We start from the raw sequence: 23450 nt of genomic DNA, 5'->3' as shown, positions 1-23450 counted from the left end.
CAGCAGCAGCTCAGCGACTGTACTTCAGAAGTGTCCCTATGAACCCCCCAACTACCCGGCGAGGAGAACAGTGCCCACAGGACTGCTCTGCCTCCTGCTTCGGGAAGACGTCAGCACATCGCTCTCAAATGTAGATATGGCACAGAGGTGCGTACTGACCCACTTCACTCCCTGCTCTCTCATTTACGAACCCCACTCCAAGGATGACTGAGAGGGACCCATATTTCCATCACCATTTGCTCCTCCATAACGCTCCGCTGAGGGAGCCTGTCTGTTCCCTGGGAAAGACTAGAAACCCGTACCAGGAAACTTGTATGAAGAACATTGAGCCCCTGTACCTCAAAGCAAACCCCCTCTCTCCCTATTTATATCGGAAACTTCAAAACAGACACCTCAGCCTTTGCCGTCACTTTGGCTGTTACGGAAGAGCTTGTCCTTTGCTTTCAGACACATTTATTTTATGTAGCATGACAAGAAAGCGCAGTCAAAACTTTTCATTGCTCTAGTCTGGAAAAAAAAAGTGCTTTTTCTCCTGCATTATAAAGGAAGAAAAGGTTTGAGAACGCAGTAGGCAGGTTTGTTGATGAAGTACTTTAAATATGAAACAGAAAGCATCCTTCTTGTGATCCTTTCCATGAGTATATTTATGGGACATTTTTTAACTCTGGAAACAACAGCATGTGGCCACTGCATCTACAATCTTTAGACCAGATTTTCCACTAGTTTACTTCAGTTTTATAGAAACATAATTCAACCAATTTCTATGGGACTACTACACTGTAAAACTGGGTGATCCCATGGAGAATTTCTTTCTCAGTGTCCTTATTGTCACTTATTGCAAAAATCACAAGATCAAACATTACACAAGAGGCAATTTTTCAGCAGGTATTACACACACTGTTGCAGTCCATGACAATTTACAAGTAAAACACGAGTAAAATGGAAACACTCGGAGCACTGGATTCACTTATGCCTGTTAATTTGTGTGTGTGCGCGTGTCCTGGATGCAGGCGATGTCGGTCAGTTGGGGATAATTTCCATGAAATCACAGATCCGCATTATACATGGCACAAGGCTTGCTTCACCTCGGGAAACATGCTATGACTTAGTGGAGGCTCACTTTCGTCACTGACATTACTCTGGTGGACAGAGACCTCATTTCACGACTAGACCCTATCTCTTATTGGAGCATCTGTGCCTCAGCACTGCCAAACATGTACATCCTTCCTGACAGGCTACTCAGAGCCAGTTAAGCCTAGCAAATGTGTTTGTGCATGGCACTTTAGCAATACAGCACGCGCAAAACCTGCTAGCTTTCTTCCATAATATTTGCAAATTCTGTAACAGTTGATTATTTATACATTAACCCACAGACTTCATTTCTTCCATCTTATACCCATCCATTGTAGATGTAGTGTTGTTGCTACTTGCTCTGTTAGGCACGAATTAATGCATCAGAGCCGTGTAATTTATGCATGCTATTTTGTCAAGTCTGTTTGTATGGAATCTGCTTTGGAGAGCCAAGCTGCTCTGTACTCTGGGGCCAGAAATAGTATTAATATTTTTTTTCCTTCCTTTGGTGCCATGGATCAAGGTAACTTCAGAGCAGTCACCAGCAAATCTTTGACGAGATGGAAATTGCAATGTTCCGTGTTTTATGCCATTTCAGGTAGAGATGATTTGTGTGCATGCAGAAGTATGACACTGATATAACAGAAGAAAACCCTAGCTGACATGGATATTCAGGGGATGCCATTATCAGGACAGCCAAAGGACCAAGGACAAAGGACTGATTTACTAAGTCAGAATATGACTGTGCATTTCTAGGTTTTAAAAACGAGCAAGGAAACCAGACTGCTTGCCTTTCCCAGGAAGCAGTCTTACAAGGCAGACAGCTTGTTCCACTTAAACGCGCCCCACTGCAGTAACAGTATTACTTGGGAAATGAAGACACAACATACAGTCTCTTCTTAGTGCTTTACAATTCTCAGGTCAAGTGCTAATACATATTACAGAGCTCTCTCTGGCAAGTATTGTTAGAGCTGTCATTAAAGACCTCCAGAAGTCTTAGCTGTGCAATTGAAAATGTTTCCAAATCCTCTTATCCCAAACATAACAAATCTCGCTGTTGTTAAATCTGATGTTTTGTAAATTTGATACTACTTGGCTTATTGAGGGGGCTGGAGAATGTTTTTGTGCAATAACACAGATCTCCAGAAAAGGAATAATGCATCTCTGCGGCAAGGGAATAACATGGATCTCTGGGAAGGGATTTACACAAACCAGTGGAAAAGGACAAATCAAAGACCACCTCCAGTACAGTATGAAGATGATTCTAGGATTAAAAGGCACAATAATGCTACCCAATTACAGCTCCGCCTGGGTCATGTGCTATGCGTAGCAGAAAGAAGCAAGATGGCAGATACCCTGGGTTATTTTAATTAATTTAATCATGTGACTAATTGGTCTCTGCTGGGTTTCTGTGGTAACTGCTTCCTAAGTGCTGATGGGCAATTGTGTTAAATGTAGCTTGGAAACTGCACGTAGGGTGCAGTGCCTTCTAGAGAGCAAAGGGAATTGTACAGCTGTGCGGGGAAGGTGCTCCTGCTGGGGCGCTGATTATCTCCGAGCAGAATGTTTACAGCTGTACCGTCCTCTTTCCTCCTCTGCAAGCACGCTTCCCGAAGGAACACGCTTATTTGCAGAAAACGTGCTAGACTTTCTTCCTCTTGGGCGTGAAAGTAGATTTCCTGTAAGAATATGTGAAGGCACATGTACACAGCAGAGCACGCGCTATTTGGAAACAAAGGGAGAGCAGCTAGAGAGCCGCGCGTGCAAAACTGAAACGACTCCTGCGTGCGCAGTGCGAGGCCCTGGAAACCAGAATGTCTTCTTAGCGGTGGCTGCGTTCGAGGGTAAATCCATTACTGAGCCCTGACACAAACGAAACTGGTTTTTTTTCCAACTGCTCCTGCATCTCTCGTATTATTCATGAAATCCCTAAATCCGCACAGGTCACAATTAGCATGGAGTACTGCAAAATGGCACAGGCCTGCCTTCAAAATTGGCAAACATGGAAATGACTTGTAAAAGTCATTCTTTGCTTCACGGGTTGAATTTCGGATCACCACGAACAAGAAGTTGTCATCCTGCTGGATCCAAACTTACACCCGCATTTCCTCACATGATTAATGTAACAGTACGAATAGAAAGATGATTAATAATAGCAACCTACATTCCAGTAATCACAATTGCACATAAGAAATGACTGTTTAATGGGGTGGTAAGTTAAACCCCATTAAGGGCACAAACAAAAAACAACTGAGAATCTCCTCGGTACCTTTCACCAAAAAAACCAACCTAAGAAAACATCCATAAGACAACACAAGACATGCCGCAAATACAGAACACAACACGGAACAGTAAATGCATATCTTATCCTAACCTCGCCAGTGAAAAGGCAGAAACGTGTTAGGAAATGTAGGAAGGCATAGCCAGAGAGAGGTTGAAAGTTTGGCAGCTGTATTGCAAAGGCTAGAAAGGTTCCACTTAATAAAGCAAGGGAAAGGACAAGGCAGAATGGTGAAGGAGGAGAAATGTGCATTACCTCCCTGCCCTGGGCTACTGGAGAATAAAGAGCTATCCAGCTTAAGTGTGGCAGACCTGGCCTTTATTTTATTTAATATAAATTAGGTTAAAATTAAAATACCTTATACAGCTTTATCAGCAAAACCTGACAGTTGTAGATCACAAAGTACACAGACAAATATCTAATTCCTCATTTTTCCTGTTGAAATGCCACCGTTGGCTTGTAGCTTGGGATTCAGTTCTCATCCTACTGACATCAGTGGAAATATTGCCCCTGACATCCACAAGACCAAAATACCTCCTTCGTTTTGAAACTGATGGTCAGTACCTTATTGCATATTCTGTTCTGCAATTTATATTGAGTTACTCAAACCTAAGTTCAAGGCTGAAGAAACAAAACGCTCAAAATAACCACATTTGTGATTAGCTGTCTTTAGGAAACCAATTTTAGGAAACATCTTACAAACTATGCAACATGCTCTAATATCTCCAGTTGTGTTCTTCGGAAAAGCTAGGCATAGTGAAGGTGCTACACATTACATTTTATACTGAAATGTCCAGATATAATGAATTAGAGTTTTACATGACACTTCTTTAAAAATAGCCCTTACTATGTGAGACTGAACACAACCTTTTATTGTGAACACAACTTATAATTCTTTTATAAAAAGTCTTCTACACTTTCCATATTTTCATCAACAGTAATTACTAGAAAATATTGACATTTTCAAAATACTTCAAAAGACTAGTGTGGTGACACTGATAATTGCATTACGAATGTCGAAAATTTTTGTGAGAGATTTGAGGATGATTGAAAGCGAGACAAATATTTTCATTTTAATGATAATAATAAAAAAACCTTTCCAGTGACACTATAGCAAACCTATTGCTTCTCCAGACCCAGTAAGAACTAAATGGAGCTATTGCAATTCCTACAGCGGGCCAAAATTACAGCTGATGTAAGTAGCCCCATTGATTTTAATAAAGCTATGCCTGCTTACACCAGTTATGTATTTGGCTGACCAAATGGGGCACGTCAATTTAGATTTGGATTATGTCATGGAGCCCTTCACGCTTGCTATGCCATCAGTGCAACCGCTCTGATTAGGAAGATGGGTCTCGCCATAGTGATCAGCCCATTTGTTCATCTCATCTGGCAAATTGCAGCTGACAACAGCCAATACCTGAAGGAAGGAGTGAAAAATATCCTACAATCTACACAGTTATAAGATGCATCTGGGGCTTACACTGGCAGGCAATATCTCTGATGAATGAGGCTTGGTTTCCGTTGCTCTTTTACTTGGCTTAGCTATATATTTTGCTAATAATCATCAGTTATATCAAACCTATACAACTATACTATTTAATTTCAGACCCAGTTCAACTGCTACTCCAGACAGAGCACTCCTTATTTCAGTGGCTTGTGGCTCAGGCCTTTAACTACTATTTGTGATAGTTCAGTCTAAAAATGGGCAGTGTAATTGTGCCTGCTGAATCCGAGTATGCTATCCTTTCATTTCTGCAGAAGTCAGAGACAGAAAATACACAGAAGATAGTGTATGCATTCCTTCTGCCAGTGCCAGCTTCGGTATTTACTAGTTTTTGCTCGTCCCAGCTTAGTCCGTCCCAAGCAAAGCAGCTCATTTCGGGCCACAGTTCCAAGTGCTAACACATCGAAGTATTATATATTGAAATTGCAAAAGATTTACTTCTTTCCAGCCTTCTCTTCCTTCTCCAAAGGCTTAACACCTTTGTATTCCCTAAATCATCTTTGACTCAGCGCATCCCTTAAGGCTGCGTGTCCAAACTCCCTCCAAATCTTGCCACTCTTTCCTCTACCCATGTTTCAGCAACCACCCATCTATCCTCCTCAACACCCCCATGCTCCAGACCCTAGCTATGGCCATTTAACTACCATTACATCTGCACAGTCCAACTTATTGCCCTCATGTATCCTCAGCTTCAGCCTCTGTCCAGCTTCACTCATTCCACTAAAATATTTTTTTCAGGTTGGTTTTCTTTTCCCTGGACATATTAACTCACTTTTGTCAAAGTACAAGTAATTTAGTTGGGTTTTTTTCATTATTTCTAATTCCTCCAGAGAATTATTTTCTGTCCTGTCTAGTATCTGCAACGCCTCCTCGTTTAGTATCATCTGCAGAGTTTGTGAACTTGCTCTCTGTTCTCTCCTGGAGATCATTAATGAAATATGAAACAAGACCAACCTCACGAAGTCCCTCTGGCACTTCTCTATCCACAACCTGATATGCTGCTCTTTGTCACCACCCTTTACTTTATTCCTTGAGCTCGTTTTCAGGCCACTTGACAGCGTTCATATCCAAAGTAATTTGAATTAATCTGAGGGTAAGATTTCATGAGATGCTATTTCAAGTGCTTTACTAAATTCCAAATCCATTAGAACTTCTAATTTCCCTCCCTCGGCTGATTTCCATGCATGTGTGTACATACTAGCTGTGTTTGCTTGGCAAAACCTCTGTACTCCTCTGTTACTCCTTGCCCATATGGTATAACTGCAGAAAATGGGGATTTGCTTGAGTGGGTTTGTGCATCAAAGTATCTGCTTTTTGTTGAACAATTCAACTTCTTTCTAAAAACAATTATTTTTTCTCTAGCAAATTGAATTAAAAACTTTTGTAGCACATAGAAAAACATTCCTCAGCATTATAAAGCAATTTTTGTGTTGGCAGTAAACTTGGGTCCTTTGGAATGCAGTCAGCTTCTTATTTAAATGTCCAACTTCATATGAAAATGTGGACCGAGGTACACTGCTGTGCCAAAATGCATTCATTGTTTCTGTGGAGGGCATCAGACTACCCAGAGACATCAAATAACACATCAAAAATAAACAACCTTATCCAGCAAACCTGATCCTGAGTCCAAATAAACTATGTTCACCTAAATATCTTTGTCTAAAAGCTGTTATGTATAAAAATTATATCCCAGCTGTTCTTTATAATGTTACAACCTGCCAGGTCATACCTAACTGAAAGTTACTTTATTCTGCCATTAAGCAAATCAAATAAAAATTACTTTGGAACTCTCAGCTTCATTTCCTATGCTCAAGAAGAAAGCAACCTTCTTATCTCTCTTTTTTTTTTTTTTTTCCTTTTTCTTTTTCTTTTAAACACCATACAAATGACTTCCAAATTTTCAGGAACAGTTGCTGGTTTTAATGATATATTGCAGATCCTTGTCAATATCTCTGCTGCTTCACACTTTTATTTCCTTAGGAACACTCGGCTGAGTACCATCTGCTCCTGGTGATTTACTGCTCTCGAGTTGCTGAAGTTGCTCCATAACTTCCTCTTAAGAGACTTCAATTTCTGTTATAAGGCCACACTCTGATTTCCTGTGAAAAGTGTCCTTGGAACAGGAATTTCCTCATCATCCTGTGCGGTGAAGATGGACGCAGAAAATTTAATTTAATTTTTCTGCTGTTCCACTTTTTCAGAAGGGGCCGGAGTCACAGCTGGGTGGCCTACGGGTGCAGGGGACTTACAGGTGGTTTTTTGTTTTCTACAGAGACACTTTTCCTACACCTTATACAGTGCCTTGTACATACGCCTTTCAGATAATTTGCTTGTCCTTTTATTCCTGCACTTTATCTCATGGACCTTTGGTTATAACTGACTTGATCGCATTTTCAAATTTTTTTGAAGGATGAGTTTTCTCTTAAAAAAGCAAAACATTTGGTATTTCTGGTACAAGTGTGCCTGAGACCTCGATGGCATTTCCATAGTTTAACAAGCATGCTTCCAATTTGGAAAAAAATGTTTTTTTCTCTCTTGCTGTGTGAAAAACCACAGAAACAATAAGAAAACAGACCGCATGCAAAATAATGGAACTGCCCATACACCATGTACAGGCAAATATGCACAGGACCTGATCCGGAGCTCACTACAAGCGATGGGACGTCACCCACTGACATCGATGGAATCTGGATCAGGCCCAAAGGAACCACACCAAAAAGCAGAGGGAGTTTTTTTGTCTCATCTTTCCGCTACAGTAATCATAGGTGTTGTTTGTAACAGTAGTAGGTAACAAATTTTCCAATAAAAGTGTGATTTTTAAGTTGACAGTGTCCCTTTAAGCTTATGCACTTCTTCACTTAACTATGCCAGATTTACTCTCCCCTTTCTACTTTTTCCTTGCTCAGAGGTATACGTACCATCTGTGCATCTAATATGGTGTTCTTAAATAGCCTCCAGAGTGATTCAATGCTTCTTTTTTTCCCTTTTTTTAAACTTCCTCTTGGTTAACCCTTTTCCTTGGTATTTTAAAGCCTTCTCTTTCAGAGCTCCTGGTTCTTCCTTTCTTTAGGATGAAGTTACCATCTTCCAACACTGAGGTTAGGAGTATGGCTACCTGTTCTTTTAATGCCTGTGCATTAGATGAAACTCAGTGGGGAGTTGCCTTATCAAGGCATTGATAATTGATAAATTGCTTCTGCAAATGGAGGCATGAGACTGAACCATTTGACAACGGCCAAAGTTGACTATTATTACTACTACACCATGAAATTATTCAAACCTACCTCCTCATAAATATCTAAATGTCAATGTTCCATTTAAATCTTTAGATTAAGCTTTTAAGACTTATATTTAGTACTAGGAGCTCTCTTCCACCTGATTTAGTAGCACTCTGCACCGCGAATGTGAAAGCCTAGGGGCTAAATTAAAAATAATAAGAGTAATTGAGACTGAGTCGTTGTTTGATTTCTAACTCAACAGGCTTCCCCTTTCATTTGGCAGTCAGAATTTCAGGGGAAGGAAGGGCCACAGGCGTACAGGACACTGCACTGCTGCATCCATGTGTGCGACCCGGGGAAAATCACTGCCAGTGCTGATGGGCAAAGGCTGAGACCTTGATGGTCTCACATGCTCCCCAGTAAATCTGCACTGAGCCGTCATACCCCACCGAAGATCCTTCCCGGTACAAAGCCTGGGTAAGTGCCAGAGAGACGCTCTGCTCTGCTTGTGAAGTAAATGGAGACCAATGGAGCCACGCGTCCCCCAGTCCGCCCCGTGCGTGCCAGTCGAAAGAGCTGGCTCCTGCCCCAGCATCTCCACCAGCCCGTCCGTGCAACGGAGGCAGAGTCTGGCCTCCTGCTTCTGGGGCAGGAGGTTAATTAAATAAACCCAAACCATCCGAAGCCTTGCACCACCTCCCACCCCCCCACCAAACCATCAGATACTTTATGACTGCTCCTAAAAATTATTAAACAGATGAGTACATTTACTTTAGATACAAAATTGCATCCAGGCTGACAACTTGCAACATATGTTTACTTTCAGCCCAATTTAAATTCGAATGCCTGAGTTGTAAATGCTTGGGTTTTTGACAGAGCACAGCCTGCCACTGAACTTAGCTGGCCAGCACAGTCTTTTATTATTGCAGAAACAATTTTCTACAGGGAAGATAGTTGACATTTTCAGACTTTTGCCCTATAAAACCCACCTCGTTCTTCCAGCAAATTTAACACTTGTGCATCAAGCATGGCTTGATATACGGCGAGAAGCTGACTTTAACTAACAATTCCCGGTAGTAGATTTTCCTGTTCATCCGGCAGCTTATAAGTTATATCCATTTGGCCTCTCCTAGCCTCATTTAGACTCCCGAGGCCAGATTCAAGGTTAATGTGTGTAAGGGTATCTTCAGTCTTCCCATAAACCAGCAAATGATTGCAAACAAACCTAAAAGGGATGAAACTTTCCTACCTAGAAGGGGCCAAAAGATATACAATGTGATTTACTCCCTTGGTCTGACTCAAGTTTCATCCTTGAATTTGTCCCAAGATTTCTATGCGTGATGGAGAGGGAAGTCACTGCTTCGGGGGAACAAGAGCAATTAAATACAGACCATCAGCTGACAAGAAATGCCACAACTCCACTGAACTGCCACCTCACCTGCACAAACTAATTTGCCACTAGCCAAGTGTGACAGCAACGTGTGATCCCAAGAAACTTCAGGACTAGAAGTGACTTTCCACCTCCAGTTGGGCCCCTCAGGTTTTTCCACTGCTGCCCACCGTGGTCCCCTGCCTGGGCAGAATTTCACCTCCTTCAACTACGTGGCTAACCGTAATACTCTATATGTCTATATGTCCGAGACTGTACGGACAGTGTCATTCACAAAATTGTTCCTAATCCAAACATATTCTTGAAAACCATATTTGCTTAATTTTGTTTTTTAAATAAAAATATAGAGAGTGAAAAAAATACTCAAGCTCCTTTTTCAATATTTCCCTAAGTTAATGAGCTGACTGATAAATGAACAGATGCATTAAGGCAATAATTTATTCAGATGTCATGATATTTTTGAACAAACATATTATTTAATATGCATTTCATTATTTGCCCAGCTTGTATTAGTATTAATGATTGATGTGTTCATTAGGAAAGGGAAAAGTGGCATCAAATATAATCTGTGTAAGTTAGACACACTTTGGAGATTTACCCTAATTTTTCATCAGAATAAAGACTGTTCTCAATGCTCATTCTGTGTTCATCGCATGGAAAAAAGCCGGAAGGTTCCTAATTTCATACGAGGCCAAGGCAAAAGGGACTAATCTAATGTAACCTGAACCTGAACCTGGAACATAGGGGAGAGCAATATTTTATTGAGCGATTGCCTAGCTCACATAGGTTGGAGCCAAAGGGGTTCAGAGGTAAAGTTAGCACCCATGTGTATTATATCTGCTCATTTTCTGAATGCATCATTGTTATGCATCTAAACTCTTTAATCAAAAATCCCTTGGTGATAAAAACACAGAACATGAAGTCTATCTTGCCAAACTTTTTAATGGAGCAAAATGTCTGTTTTTCCCCTAGTGTCTCCCTCTCCCCTCCAAAAATTCTTCCTAAGTGATTTAAGACTTCAGTAAAGCACCTTAGTAACCTCCAGAAAAATAGCTGCTGGCCATCTTTCTTCCTCAGTCACTCTGGTAGGCAGCAACTCCTTCCACATCTCCAATATCAAGGTGTCATGACATCTATTTAAATCCAAATCGTCGCTCTAAACTGCATACACCAAGTGCACAAAAATCTTAAAAGCATTTCTAGTCAAGTCCTAATGCAATTAGTGGTGTTTTGTTGTAACATCTGTATGTAAACAAAACCTACTTCTGGCAAGAAGGAGAGATGCAATCGCTGAAGCTGTCCAGAACTGATGCAAGGACATCTCATGTAAACTGGTCGCTTCGTTTGAATCAAACGCCTGCTGTCCAAGAGGCAGCAGATTCTCAAGCTGTAATTAGCATATTCATCTTGATATAACCAAAGTAGCCAGAATGCAACACGACTGATGTAATGTGACATGGTGGTTAAAATTAAAAGTGAACACGCCTTTTAATTGGATTGGATACCTGCTAGTAATTCAGACAATGGGAATTTGATTCAAATTTATAGTATTAAATGGCAGCAGATGGACAGTAAAATGTCCATTGAGTTTGCACACTGACAAGCACGCTGGGTTTGCCAGATCCCTTCATTAAGGCGTTGGTGGCATCAGTCAGGTGCTGATGCATTTCATTGTTAGCAATGTTAATACGTTTTGCTTTGCCGTGGGTGAGCAGTGAGATATCCTGACTGATGGTCTCAGCAGGTTAATTTGGAATTTCATTTGCCTCTTCTAATCGTGAAAAATCCTAGCCCTGGTTTAGGGAAGGAGTTTTATGAGATTTCTGGGTTTAGTATCCAGTAAGTAAAAAGGCCAGCTGATGACAGCTAGACAACGATGCCAACTCTTCTTCTTTCCGACTGATGCCACCCATCTCTTTCACAACTCAGGATTTACTTTATATCTCAGTATCTGCTCCAGACTTTTGGTCACTGTCTGTGGCTTTCTATCCTCCACAAACTTCAAAAACATCCTCTGAGGGAGGATATTTTTCTTCCCCCTCCTTCTCCAGATAGCTCCTCAGAGAAGTTTGCAACTGTGCCCCACAGTTGAAATATTTCCTCTGCAGACTCAGCGTCTCATCTGCATTCACTCATCAGCACTCATTTATATTTCAACATAGCAATCATAGCTATGGAGATGTTTGTTGCCTTTTCCCCTTCTACCTTCAAGCATTTGCAAGAAACCTTATTAATTGGCTGCTGTGGCAAATACGCGTATGCACACGTGCAGAGGTGCACATACACACACAAGCACACATAAATACGCACGCGCACATTCTACACAAACCCACAGCAGAAGAAGCAACTTCAGGAACCATTTATTAAATCCCACTTCTCTAACAGCTCCGCAGAACCAAATACGGATGATTTCATGCAAACCAGGTAGGACACCTGCTCTACACTGACCTTTCTGCACACCTAATTAATGCAAGTTAAATCTCTAGGAGAAATAGGTTTTCTATTCAGAGCCCCATGTGTTTCAAAACTTATTATGGAAAGGGACTCTAACGGAAGATGTAACAGCTAAGCTTTTTGTTTGTTTGTTTTGTCAGGGGCATTATTTGCATCAAGTTGCTTTAAGCAATTTTCCAAATTTCCATGAATGATGATAATTTTACAAATTAAATTTTGCAGATGCATAAGAAAGAGAAGAAAGTAACATACTTTTTTTGCCATTACTCATTGACTTAACAGGGAGATTGTTAAATGTTTCTTATGCACTGTTAGGCTGCACAATTAAGCCTGAAATCAAGAGAACTTTCTCTGACAACCCTCAGTAATTATTTTGGGGAATGATAGTTTCTGTTTACTCCCAGTTTTTAGTATGTGTTTGTATATACATGTCCATATTAATCACATAGTGATATACGTTAATTAACCAAAAAACTACTCAGGCAGGAGTACTAAGGCTTTATGATGCTGTGTGCACTTTATCATCTTTAAATATAATTTGGAAATGTAAGGAATTGTCTAATGCAATAGAACTCAGGACTAAATAAATGCGTATGACTTCTTATAGCCCCATTTGATTGTTCACATTCATTTTTGCTATGCAGACGAGATAAAAGAGAGTAAAACACACCACTGCCTGTCTGCGCTACTGACTCACACACAGTGCTGCCCGTCACTATCCCATATGGGAAGAAAAGAGCCATCATCGTTTACATCTTCATGCCTCTAAGCAGAAGTTTACTTTTACTTTTTGATTTATGCCTTTTTGTTTATTAGTGTAAATGAAATTTGACCGCACTGTAAACAAAAACATCTATCATCTTTTTCCCTGATTGGGAGGCAGTGCGAAACAGGAACAAGGTCAAGTATAAAATACTGGCTGACAACCTTGCAGTCACTTCGTCTCCGATGTCGTAGTCAAATGAAGTAAATTATCCTTTAATATATCTGTGAACAGAGCCTATAACCCCTACGAATTCAGTCCTCATTCTAGGTTTGGCTATTTGGTCATAATAAATTTGTTTTCTGACCCATTGAGTCAATAACTTAATTTCAAAATTAATCTTTTCAGGCTTCAAACTCACTGGATCCAATTACGAATCCAAACGTTCCCTTTAAATTTCATATTCTGAAACTTGGTGGTCTAGTGCTTTTTGCCCTTATGTGCCTCTTTGGTACTTAACTTTATATTAGTTGGCCTATAAAATTAAATCTCTAAAGAAGGGAGCATCAGAACAGCTCCAAATCTTAAATCTTCAATTACAAACATTAGTATGAAATGCTCCCTTTTCATGCAAAGTTTCCTTTTAATTGGTATTATTATGCAGAACAGGTTATCTTTATACAGTAGTTCATTATGCGTATTTGACTATGCATACTAGACCAAACAGGAGCACGTTATTTTTGTCTGGGGGTGGTGGTGGTATTTTTAGGTTTTTTCTAAATCAGATCTAGTCTAAATACTTTCCTTTTTGCCTAATGGGGTAAAACCCTCAATTTTTTCTTCATTTAGTTCTGTTAATTTAGATAAAATTACAGTCTGTGAGGAAACCCATTATAATTTCAAAACATAAACATTTCTATTCTTGCAAGGCATGATTGCTAATATAGATAATTTTAAATGGTCATGACTGCAGGATACCTGGGGCAAAATTTGCATTTCTTATGAGAAGAGCAACTTACAGTTGCACAAGTCTTTTTCCTTACAAACTCCCCATCCCAGCCATGAAGCTCCCTGACGACCCTGGCTACGTACGGATGCAGCGGGCGCAGGGGCATAGCTTCTGGAGCACAAATGGGCACAACTCCGCTGGGACAAAGGCAGGATGGACCAATGTGCACCTCCGACTAAACTGCTTGGGTTCAAACACTCCTGAGGCCAGCAAGGTACCAGCTTATTCCAGTGCGTTGCTACTCTTGCTAAACCTACTGTGGAAGAGGGCTGGGAAGGAGTTAGAGGTTGGGAGCAGTCTGCCCAGCTAACCTGGGGCTTTTGGGGGCCCTTTCGTTGCTCTCCGAGGGCACTTCAAGGCGGTCTCGTGCCAAGCCTTCTCCCAGCTGGGAATCTGTGGGCGTGCATCGCTTCAGCGTGCATTTGCCCTCTGTATGGGAGAAGATTTTGTTATTAGGATGACGACAAGAGTCCTAATTCTGAACACAGCAACTGGCATTCAGGGATGGATAATTTGCAGCATTACTTAGTGCCTTTTTGAGACATTAGTGATGACTTATTCTTTACTGTTTAAACAGTCCTATCGTTTCAAGCAAGCGCTTATTACAGCACTTCTTATCTAGGGGAGGGAGGGAAGAGTGCTTAACACAATCCATTAGGAAATTCAAGCCTTACGTGAAGTGACCACAAAGTCCTATCAGCTCCCAGAAGTGCAGCAGCTGTACATATTTAACGTAACACAACACTATATTGTGGCAGAGATTGGCTGTTTAAAACATACATAAGGCAGGTGAAACGTGACTATTTTACTCTTCTGTTTGAAAAATGAGAAAGTGTAGAGTGGCATAACTTCTCAAATACATAAATAAGCATTAGACTCATGGAGAAGACAGGTACGCTGTTGGACTAGTAATAACAGATTAAAGGTCAGCAGTTAAATCTGAAACTATTTGCAGCCTTGTTCCTTTGATCTTGTTCCTCAAGACTCTGGTCTGTTACTAACAGGTGAAGTGCAAAACAAGAAGCATGAGGGTCTGCTGAATTTTGCTGTACCTGTCTTAATTTAACGGCAGCATTCCCTAAATATTCTGTCCTCTGATCATCTAGTGCCACAAATACACATGCAAGGGGCAGCTCCAGATTTCCCCTGCAGGGTCAGGTCCTGTGCAATTCCAGATTCCACAGGTGCAAAGAGGAAGAAAATGTGACTCACTGGCTTAGCTTTGAAGCGGAGCCAATGCAGCAGCCAACATGTTATCAATTATATGTTATCTCACCATGTTTTGCCAAGTCCTCCCATATGACATTTTGTTAATTTGCAACCTCTTTAGTGAAGAATAGGACACTTCACTGGGTTATGATGGTATAGGAAGATTATGAACATCTATTGTTATTTAGATATATGCAAAACAATGAATACAGAGAGCTTTCTGGATGGAAATATTCAGCATCTTTTAGCTTCCAGAAGAAGTTAACAGATGCATAGGAAAGGGAACCAGGGTGAATGAGATGCTCTAATTCATCCTTTCTCATAATACAGGGACAAGGAGGCCTCCAACAAAGCACAAGGGTAATACATTGTAAGTCAGGTAAAAGGGAACTTTTTCGTATATTGCCTGATTGAATTCATGGCCATAAACTATTACTGAATCCTACTACTCATGGGTTAGTAGAAGGTTGAAGTACACCTATGCATTATGTTAACATGTATTTACTTTCATTTAGTAAGGCATCTAAAGCTCCTATTCCAGGATCTAAACTGTAGATGAAACAGAATCCACCATGAACTGGTTCTTTCATCTGCATCCCAAAGGTTTCCCGAATTATCTGGTACTCGTCACTGCTAGACACACAGGACCACCTAACTAGGATCACTGACAATGCCTCCATTACTATGAATTATCTTACCCATGTAAATTTGTGACTGAAAGCCACAGCAGCATCAGCTGAGAGTGATCTGGATCCTGTCACCCCAGAGTGTCTCACACATTGGAAGGCACATTGAACTGCATGTGCATAAATGTGCATGTGTGCACATACACGTACATCCATGGGAACTTATTTTCAAATGAGGAACATCTAAGGAGCATGTATTTCCCTCCTCTGCACTTTTTCTAGATAAAAAGGATGTAAACACCACTCCTCACAGAAGACTCACGTGACTTTAACTTGCCTGTCTGCTCCAGCAGACATTATGAGCTTGATTCTCCAAGACTGCCACTAAAATTCCACTCTACTGATTTTTGCAACCTAATTCTTCAGGCATTTTTTTTCCTTTTTTTTCTTTTTTTTTTCTTTTTTTTTTTTTTGGCAGGATAATGCGACCTAAATTTATAAAGGAGGGTAATTTGCTATAACACTGCATCTTGAATCTAGGATCCATATGTACTTATTTGTTATTACCACAGATGTAAAAGACCAGATTTAGAGACCTGAATTCAGTTTGAACTTGACAGGCTTTGAATGTTCTGTAGCATGAGGGAAAATGGTATCATTTAGAAAACCAAAATGTAAAGGGGTTTATGGATAATAAACATATCTAAGACAATAAAGGCTACCCAAAGACTCACACTATTAAGCACCAAAAGGACACAGCTACTTTTTCAACAACTAAAAATGCTGGAGTGTTCCTTTGTTATTTTTCTTTAAATGACATGTCGCACATTCTGCTGCAGAAAAGCAGCTGCTGAAGTAACCTAGAGGGCATTTTCAGGCACTGTACTTCAGTTATTATAGCAGTTTTTGTAGACATTCAATATTAGGATTGCATTCTAATTTTAGACAGAGTTAAATTTAAATGGAGTAGGAGGGGTTTTCACGCTACTCTAGATGTTCTAACACTGCTTACCCCAACCCCAGAACTGTATAGTGCCTGAATTTTGCAGCAATGATAATTTATTAGTAATGATACACTTTAGAAGATTGAAACTAGAGCTCACTAGCAGCAGTGGGAAGATGTCTGCTATCATGATGGGATCTCGGATTAGGCCCTAAAAGCATTTACCCACTGGCCATGATCTGAGTGCCATGGGACTCAGTGACACTGTCATACACGACCCTCCTCTACTCTATTTCCATGATACCTCCTCTTAGTTATATATATGTAGCAAGTATGCTGAGACTCTAAGGCCAAATTGGGACTCTTATGTTAATGCTTATTAGTATTTTAATTCCTGACTCTCACAAAACCCAAGCATCAAGCTGAAGGAAACTGAAAGAAACAAGGTTAGTAAAGGGCTGACAGGCCAACAGACAATACAGATGGAAAGTGGAGGGACTAGGTGAAACAGAGAAAACAAAAGAAAAGAGCTTCTATTAGATGCTACATGAGACCCAGGCTGGGCCTGGTTAAAGCTATGTCTATGTAGGTTACGACTTTCCTTATTTCTCTTACCTTGTTTCTCTTGAAATATGCTCTTCGGCAAGCTGCAAAGCACTTCTCGCTGCAGAAGCATTTCACTTCACTTCCCATACTCAGGGAATAGCGCTTGATTCCAACTTTCTGGCACCAGGCACACATTATTTGTACATTTGACACATCATCTTCTACAACAAAAATATAAGAACAATGTTTACATGAGATGCAAACACCTTCCTCAGACATCTGCGCACTTACTCTTAGATAAAACCAGCACTGGCTCATCTTATTTCTAACTTCCTCACTGTCTGAGAGCAGAACTGTGCATGCCTGTGATCACCAGCTTCGTCCTCAGGCAGCTGGTGACCTGTGCCAGCCAGGCTCAGCAGATTGGCAAAGCTTCTAAGATGGCTGGAAAAGATTATTAGCTTAAAAAATGCTGCATTGCTGAAAAGCTCTGGAAATCTCGACAGCTTTTTAGCATGTTTAAGAGCGCACTACTCTTTATTAAACAAGTAACTAAGACTAGAGGCTTAATGAGTATTGCTGCTTTGTTCTTGTTACTTACAGTCTGTTGTAGTAAGCCCCTGAAATGTTCTGCTCAGCAAGCTAGTGATAAAACACACCCAGAAGGTACTGCACCAAGGCAGGTCTCTAACAAAAGCCCTCTTCTAAGCAAGAAGGAACATCAAATACCCCTTTTCTGTGTTGTTTCAAAATAATGACTAGCGTACAAAACGGGGAGCTTTTGTGTGAATACAGCAGTCACAGAAACACAGACTCGAGCAAGAAGGAAGATGCAGCACTGTGGTAAAGTCTGCTGGGTTACTTTCCAGTCCTTACGCTCATTGGTCAAATTTTAATTCAGGCAGAGTTCCCAAGCCTCTTTCGAGCTCTTCTCTAACATGTGTTATGAATGTGGCATGTATGTGTTCTGCCATGTAAAAAAAAGCCCAAGGCTTATTACTAAAGTGCTAGCGATATCCTTGTGTGGTCATCATTCCCACCCCAGCTTCACAGACAGGGGCAGTGAATAGTTAAGCCTCCTAAACAGATCAAGACAGTAAGTTAGCAGGAATCTTTCTGACTTAAAACTCAGAATTCTTCAGTTCTTATGTCCAGTCTATGATACCGCATGACCTTTCTGTTACAGACAGCAGCCATTGTTTAACTTCTGGAAAAAAAAAAAATCCCTGAAGACTAATTGTTAAAGCAGTTCCTGGTCCATGAGCTGTGGAGAATTCATAGCTCAGAGAGTCTGTCATGCAGCCATCCCATTTCCCTATAAAGGATTTGTTTTTGAAGCCACGCTGTCATCGTTCTGTAAAATTATTGGCAAACTAATTTTTAGCAGAGTGATTTGGCTCCTTTCCCCAGCTATCATAACTCAGAACTACGTGCTGCATTTTATTCACCTTAACGGAATAAATATTGCCAGTTTAATAACCTTTTTCCTTCCACAAATTGTGTTATGATTTATAGCTACAAATAAAATTGTACAATGTAAAATAATGACCTTTTAGTTTTAATCAGACTGTCTACCTTTAAACCTATATTTAAGGCTAAGTTATAACACAGATTTGTGTTTAATGTATTTTATCACCTACCCTTTAGAGTGGGATTTGCCAATATTATAAATGCTTTCATATACTGAACATCAAGGGAAATCAGAACAATTTGGCCAAAATTATCACAGCCATCTATAGGGTCAAGAAGTCTGCCCTTGAGCTGGTTGTAATCTCAGCCAGGCACAGAGGAGCACAGGGTGCCGTTATGGTGGTGTTGCACGGTGTCATCACGGCTTTCTCTCCGGACCAGTCTTGGCCAGGATGCTCACTACTCCAGCACAGCCCAAGAGCTCTTCCCCCCATTTTTATCCTGAGCCATTTGAAGTACTAACCAAGCTTTTACAAAGGTGCCCTGATTCAGCTACTTTTGCACCATAATAAACCAATTCCTTACAGACCAAACTTGCCCCTTTGAATATATCAGGACAACAGAAGATCCTGTGAACCAAAGGAAACAGATGGCAACCTCTTGTTTCAGATAACAGCAACATATATTCTCCTACTGATAAGAAGTATTTTATCTCTGGAAAATAGAAGATCTACCAGTGATACCTTTCTAATAGCCTTCGTTTCTGGTAAGAGTAACTGTCATAAATGAAAAAAGAAAATTACAGAGCTGAAAGAGAGTTCACTGGCAAAGTAGGTGCTGGAGTAGCTCTTTTTGAAGCAGGTTGGCTTGTCTGGGGCACAGTTTTTAAGGAGAAGCACAGAGCTCCACCACTGGGATTCTCAGGGGCTTTCATGCATGACTTCATGGGGGAAACACCTCAGCTATCATTCAGCTTGTGTTCACTGACACCCACGAACTGTCTCCCATGGGTGATCAGAAAGACCACACAGTTGTCCATTTTCAATTACGCAGCACTCCAGCAGCAGCAACAGCTGTTTACGTGGAAAAGCCACATTACACACTTCTCTGTGGGAGGTTATGCAGGACAGCAAGGCTCAGTCAACCTCCTTCTGTCAAAGACTTCCTCTAAGATAGATCGAGGACAGGAGAGGAGAGGAGAGGAGAGGAGAGGAGAGGAGAGGAGAGGAGAGGAGAGGAGAGGAGAGGAGAGGGAGAGGAGAGGCACCTAGTCTGTCACATTGTTGTCTTCTCATGCCATGACCAGCAAAACATCACTACCACCTCACAGTGAATCTTTTGAAGCAGCATTGCTTTACTTGTGGTCCATGGATCTGACAGTCAGTAGAACAGCAGAAAATGGTCTACAAACTACTACTTTCAGGCACTTTCTGCACTCCTAGGAAGAGACAGCTGATATCCAGGAGGCATCATCAATATTAACCAAAATGTTCATCATTTTGAAAGAAGGAAGGGAGAAAGGGAGGGAAAGAGTCTGCCTAGAACTTCAATTATTTCTCTCTTCTACTCCCTTCTCGCCCCAGCCATCAGAGTGGTCACATACAATATAATCCTTTTAATAGTAACAGCAATAATAAAACTAGATGCCCCTTCCATTTAATAGACTTGGGAATACTGCTACAAAAGGATTAGCCGAGTATGGCCAGGTAAAGCAGCCAGGAAACAGCAGTACTTCAGAAGGGGGTTCAGGGCATGAGCTTCCTGGGATAGTACATTAATATGTCACTTTTTAAGTCATCTTTGCTCCCTCAGGTATAGGTTTGCCCCAGTCAATTTTTGATGCAACTCTAACTTCTTGTAATGCAGTTCAGCAGGTAAAAAAAGAAAATATCCAGTATCACATGACTAATTCCCTACAGACCACGAACAGGAGCCCTGTTGTTGCGGTTTAACCCCAGCCAGCAACTAAGCACCACGCAGCCACTCTGTCACTCCCCTCCTCAGTTGGACAGGGGAGAGAAAATATAACAAAAGGCTCACGGATTGAGATAAGGACAGGGAGAGATCACTCACCAATTACCATCATGGTAAAACAGTCTTGACTTGACTAATTTATTGCCAATCAAACCAGAGTAGGGCAATGAGAAATAAAACCAAATCTTAAAACACCTTCCCCCACCCCTCCCTTCTTCCCAGGCACAGCTTCCCTCCTGGTTTGCTCTACCTCTTTCCCCCCAGCAGTGCAGGGGGACGGGAAATGGGGGTTGGGGTCAGTTCATCACATGTTGTCTCTGCTGCTCCTTCCTCCTCAGGGGAGGACTCCTCACACTCTTCCCCTGCTCCAGTGTGGGGTCCCTCCCACAAGAGACAGTCCTTCACAAACTTCTCCAATGTGGGTCCTTCCCACGGGCTGCAGTTCTTCATGAACTGCTCCAGTGTGGGTCCCTTCCATGGGCTGCAGTCCTTCAGGCACAGACTGCTCCAGCGTGGGTCCCCCACGGGGTCACAAGTCCTGCCAGAAAACCTGCCCCAGCGTGGGCTCCTCTCTCCATGGGGCCACAGGTCCTGCCAGGAGCCTGCTCCAGCACGGGCTTCCCACGGGGTCACAGCCTCCTTTGGGCATCACCCTGCTCCGGCGTGGGGTCCTCCCCGGGCTGCAGGTGGAGATCTGCTCCCCCGTGGACCTCCCTGGGCTGCAGGGGGACAGCCTGCCTCACCATGGTCTTCCCCACGGCTGCAGGGGAATCTCTGCTCTGGCGCCTGGAGCACCTCCTCCCCTCCTTCTGCACTGACCTGGGGGGCTGCAGGGCTGGTGCTCTCACATCTTCTCACTCCTCTCTCTGGCTGCAGTTTCTGTGCCACAGCAACTTCTTAAATCTGTTCTCCCAGAGGCACTACCACCGTTGCTGATGGGCTCGGCCTTGGCCATCGGCAGGTCCGTCTTGGAGCCGGCTGGTATTGGCTCTGTCGGACATGGGGGAAGCTTCCAGCAGCTTCTCACAGAAGCCACCCCTGCAGCCCCCCTGCTACCAAAACTTTGCCACACAAACCCAATACACTTGTGCAGCCCGGTGGGAGGAAGACTTGCTCTAAAATCAAATCCTTTCTTTCAGCTTCAAGTGAAACTAAGACCAGCAGAGAAAAGGACCCGATCTTGGAACCTGGGATAGGTACAGAGCCACAGCCTGTGGCTGTGGATGACAGCTGGGGACAATGATAAAGGTCCAAACATGATCGTGTGCTTTTCTTCTTGACATTGGTTGCAGTAGAGATCTGAGCAGACATTGTGAAAATAACTGTCCTGGTTTCAGGTGGGATAGAGTTAATTTTCTTCCTAGTAGCTGGTATAGTGCTGTGTTTTGGGTTCAGTATGAGAAGAATGTTGATAACACACTGGTGTTTTCAGTTGTTGCTAAGTAATGTTTATACTAAGTCAAGGATTTTTCAGCTTCTCCTGCCCAGCCAGCAAGAAGGCTGGAGGGGCACAAGAAGTTGGGAGGGGACACAGCCAGGGCAGCTGACCCAAACTGGCCAAAGGGGTATTCCATGCCGTGTGATGCCATGCCCAGTATATAAACTGGGGGGAGGTGGGGGGGTGGATCACTGCTCAGGAACTAACTGGGCATCGGTCAGTGAGTGGTGAGCAATTGCGTTGTGCATCACTTGTTTTGTATATTTCAATTTTTTTATTATTATTATTTTCATTTTATTGTTATTATTTTCTTCCCTTCTGTTCTGTTAAACTCTTCTTATCTCAACCCACGAGTTTTACTTTTTTCCCTAATTCTCTCCTCCATCCCACTGGGTGGGGGGAGTGAGTGAGCGGCTGCGTGGTCCTTAGTTGCTGGCTGGGGTTAAACCACGACAATAACTAATAGGGATGTTTCATTACAGCTTAGTGACCCAAAAAGAGGACTGCAACATTAACAGGATAGTAACAGTCCATGTATTTCTATCATTAAAATCCACAGCAGTGGGAAGCAATAACTTAAAATCAAAACATTAAGACTGTGTGAAATAAGCCAAAGCCTCATGATTTAATTGCTGTCTTTTGCTAGACACAAACTCTAATAACCTGAAACCAGAAATTCATACCTTCCATTCAAGACAAAATTCCTCTCACTTTTTCACAGATCTTTGTTTCATAAAGCCAAATTCTTTAAAAACCACTTTACCAGACTCTTGCACTTCTTTCAGGAAAATGTATCAAATCCCTGTCCCTAGGGTGCTCAGCAAGAAGAACCTGCTGCGATGAGAACACAGGGAAGTGGGGAATTTCAAATCCAGCAGTTTGAGACTGCTCATCTGTCTTGAATCTTTATTCTAAACTTTCTCTGACTAGGTCTGCACTAAGAAAGCTTCTCCACAGTAATTACATCAGTATACTATATCAGCAATGTACTCCTTTGCTTACAGACAAACTTTCGCTGGTAGTCTAGCTTAGCATCTCTGCTTGAGTAACATGAGCTCATCCTGACAGCATGCCTATGCCCATCATGTGAGCTCTTGCTGGAGCAGCTCTTCTGATGAAGATCATTCACCATCACTTTCAGGACTCACATAGCTAGGCTGACACATTTGCAAAGTACAAAAATAATATATGCAAGTACTGGTACAGATCATTTTGAAATGAAAGAAAATTATTTTTTTCTCCATCTGGGCTTGCAACTTTATGACCTGCTCTTGCAATGTGCTTAGCATGTTCTCGGATCTGTCACGCTTATGACAGGTAGCGTGGGTAGTTATACAGGTGAGTCAAAGAGGAGTCGGCACAGAGGACAACTGAATAGTAACAGGAGAGTTTTCAGCAGAACATCCGTACTGCTGTCTCCTGTAATTACACCAGGTAATAGAAAGACATATTCCTTCCACATACAATACAAGATCTGAATTTCCAGCCTCTGCCTTTCTGAGTTCTCAACTCTTCATAGGGAGAGCTATGGCGGGAGTTCTAATACTGTGTTTTTCTGCCCCTGGGTTGTGTCATTACAGGTGGAAGAAGTACTCCCTGCACCCACCGCACAGATAGTGTTCAGATGCATCTCCTTGTGGTTTTTAGCCTGTGTATTTTTCATAATGAACA

The 23450-nt window shown here is 41.8% G+C and overlaps 1 protein-coding gene across 3 annotated transcripts in view; it reads right to left on the bottom strand.

Annotated features, from left to right (window-relative positions):
• SOBP (sine oculis binding protein homolog) overlaps positions 1-23450 on the bottom strand; it is a 119248-nt gene that overhangs the window by 75444 nt on the left and 20354 nt on the right. For all 3 annotated transcript variants that reach the window (XM_069804981.1, XM_069804983.1, XM_069804982.1), the window contains exon 4: positions 17027-17178. In XM_069804981.1, the coding sequence (XP_069661082.1) occupies positions 17027-17178 (152 nt within the window). The remainder of the gene's footprint in view (positions 1-17026; positions 17179-23450) is intronic.

This window comes from Haliaeetus albicilla, chromosome 17 (assembly GCF_947461875.1).
Source record: "Haliaeetus albicilla chromosome 17, bHalAlb1.1, whole genome shotgun sequence".
Lineage (NCBI taxonomy): Eukaryota > Metazoa > Chordata > Aves > Accipitriformes > Accipitridae > Haliaeetus > Haliaeetus albicilla.
Note: the sequence above shows the minus strand (reverse complement) of the source record. Positions and strands in the feature narration are given on the sequence as shown.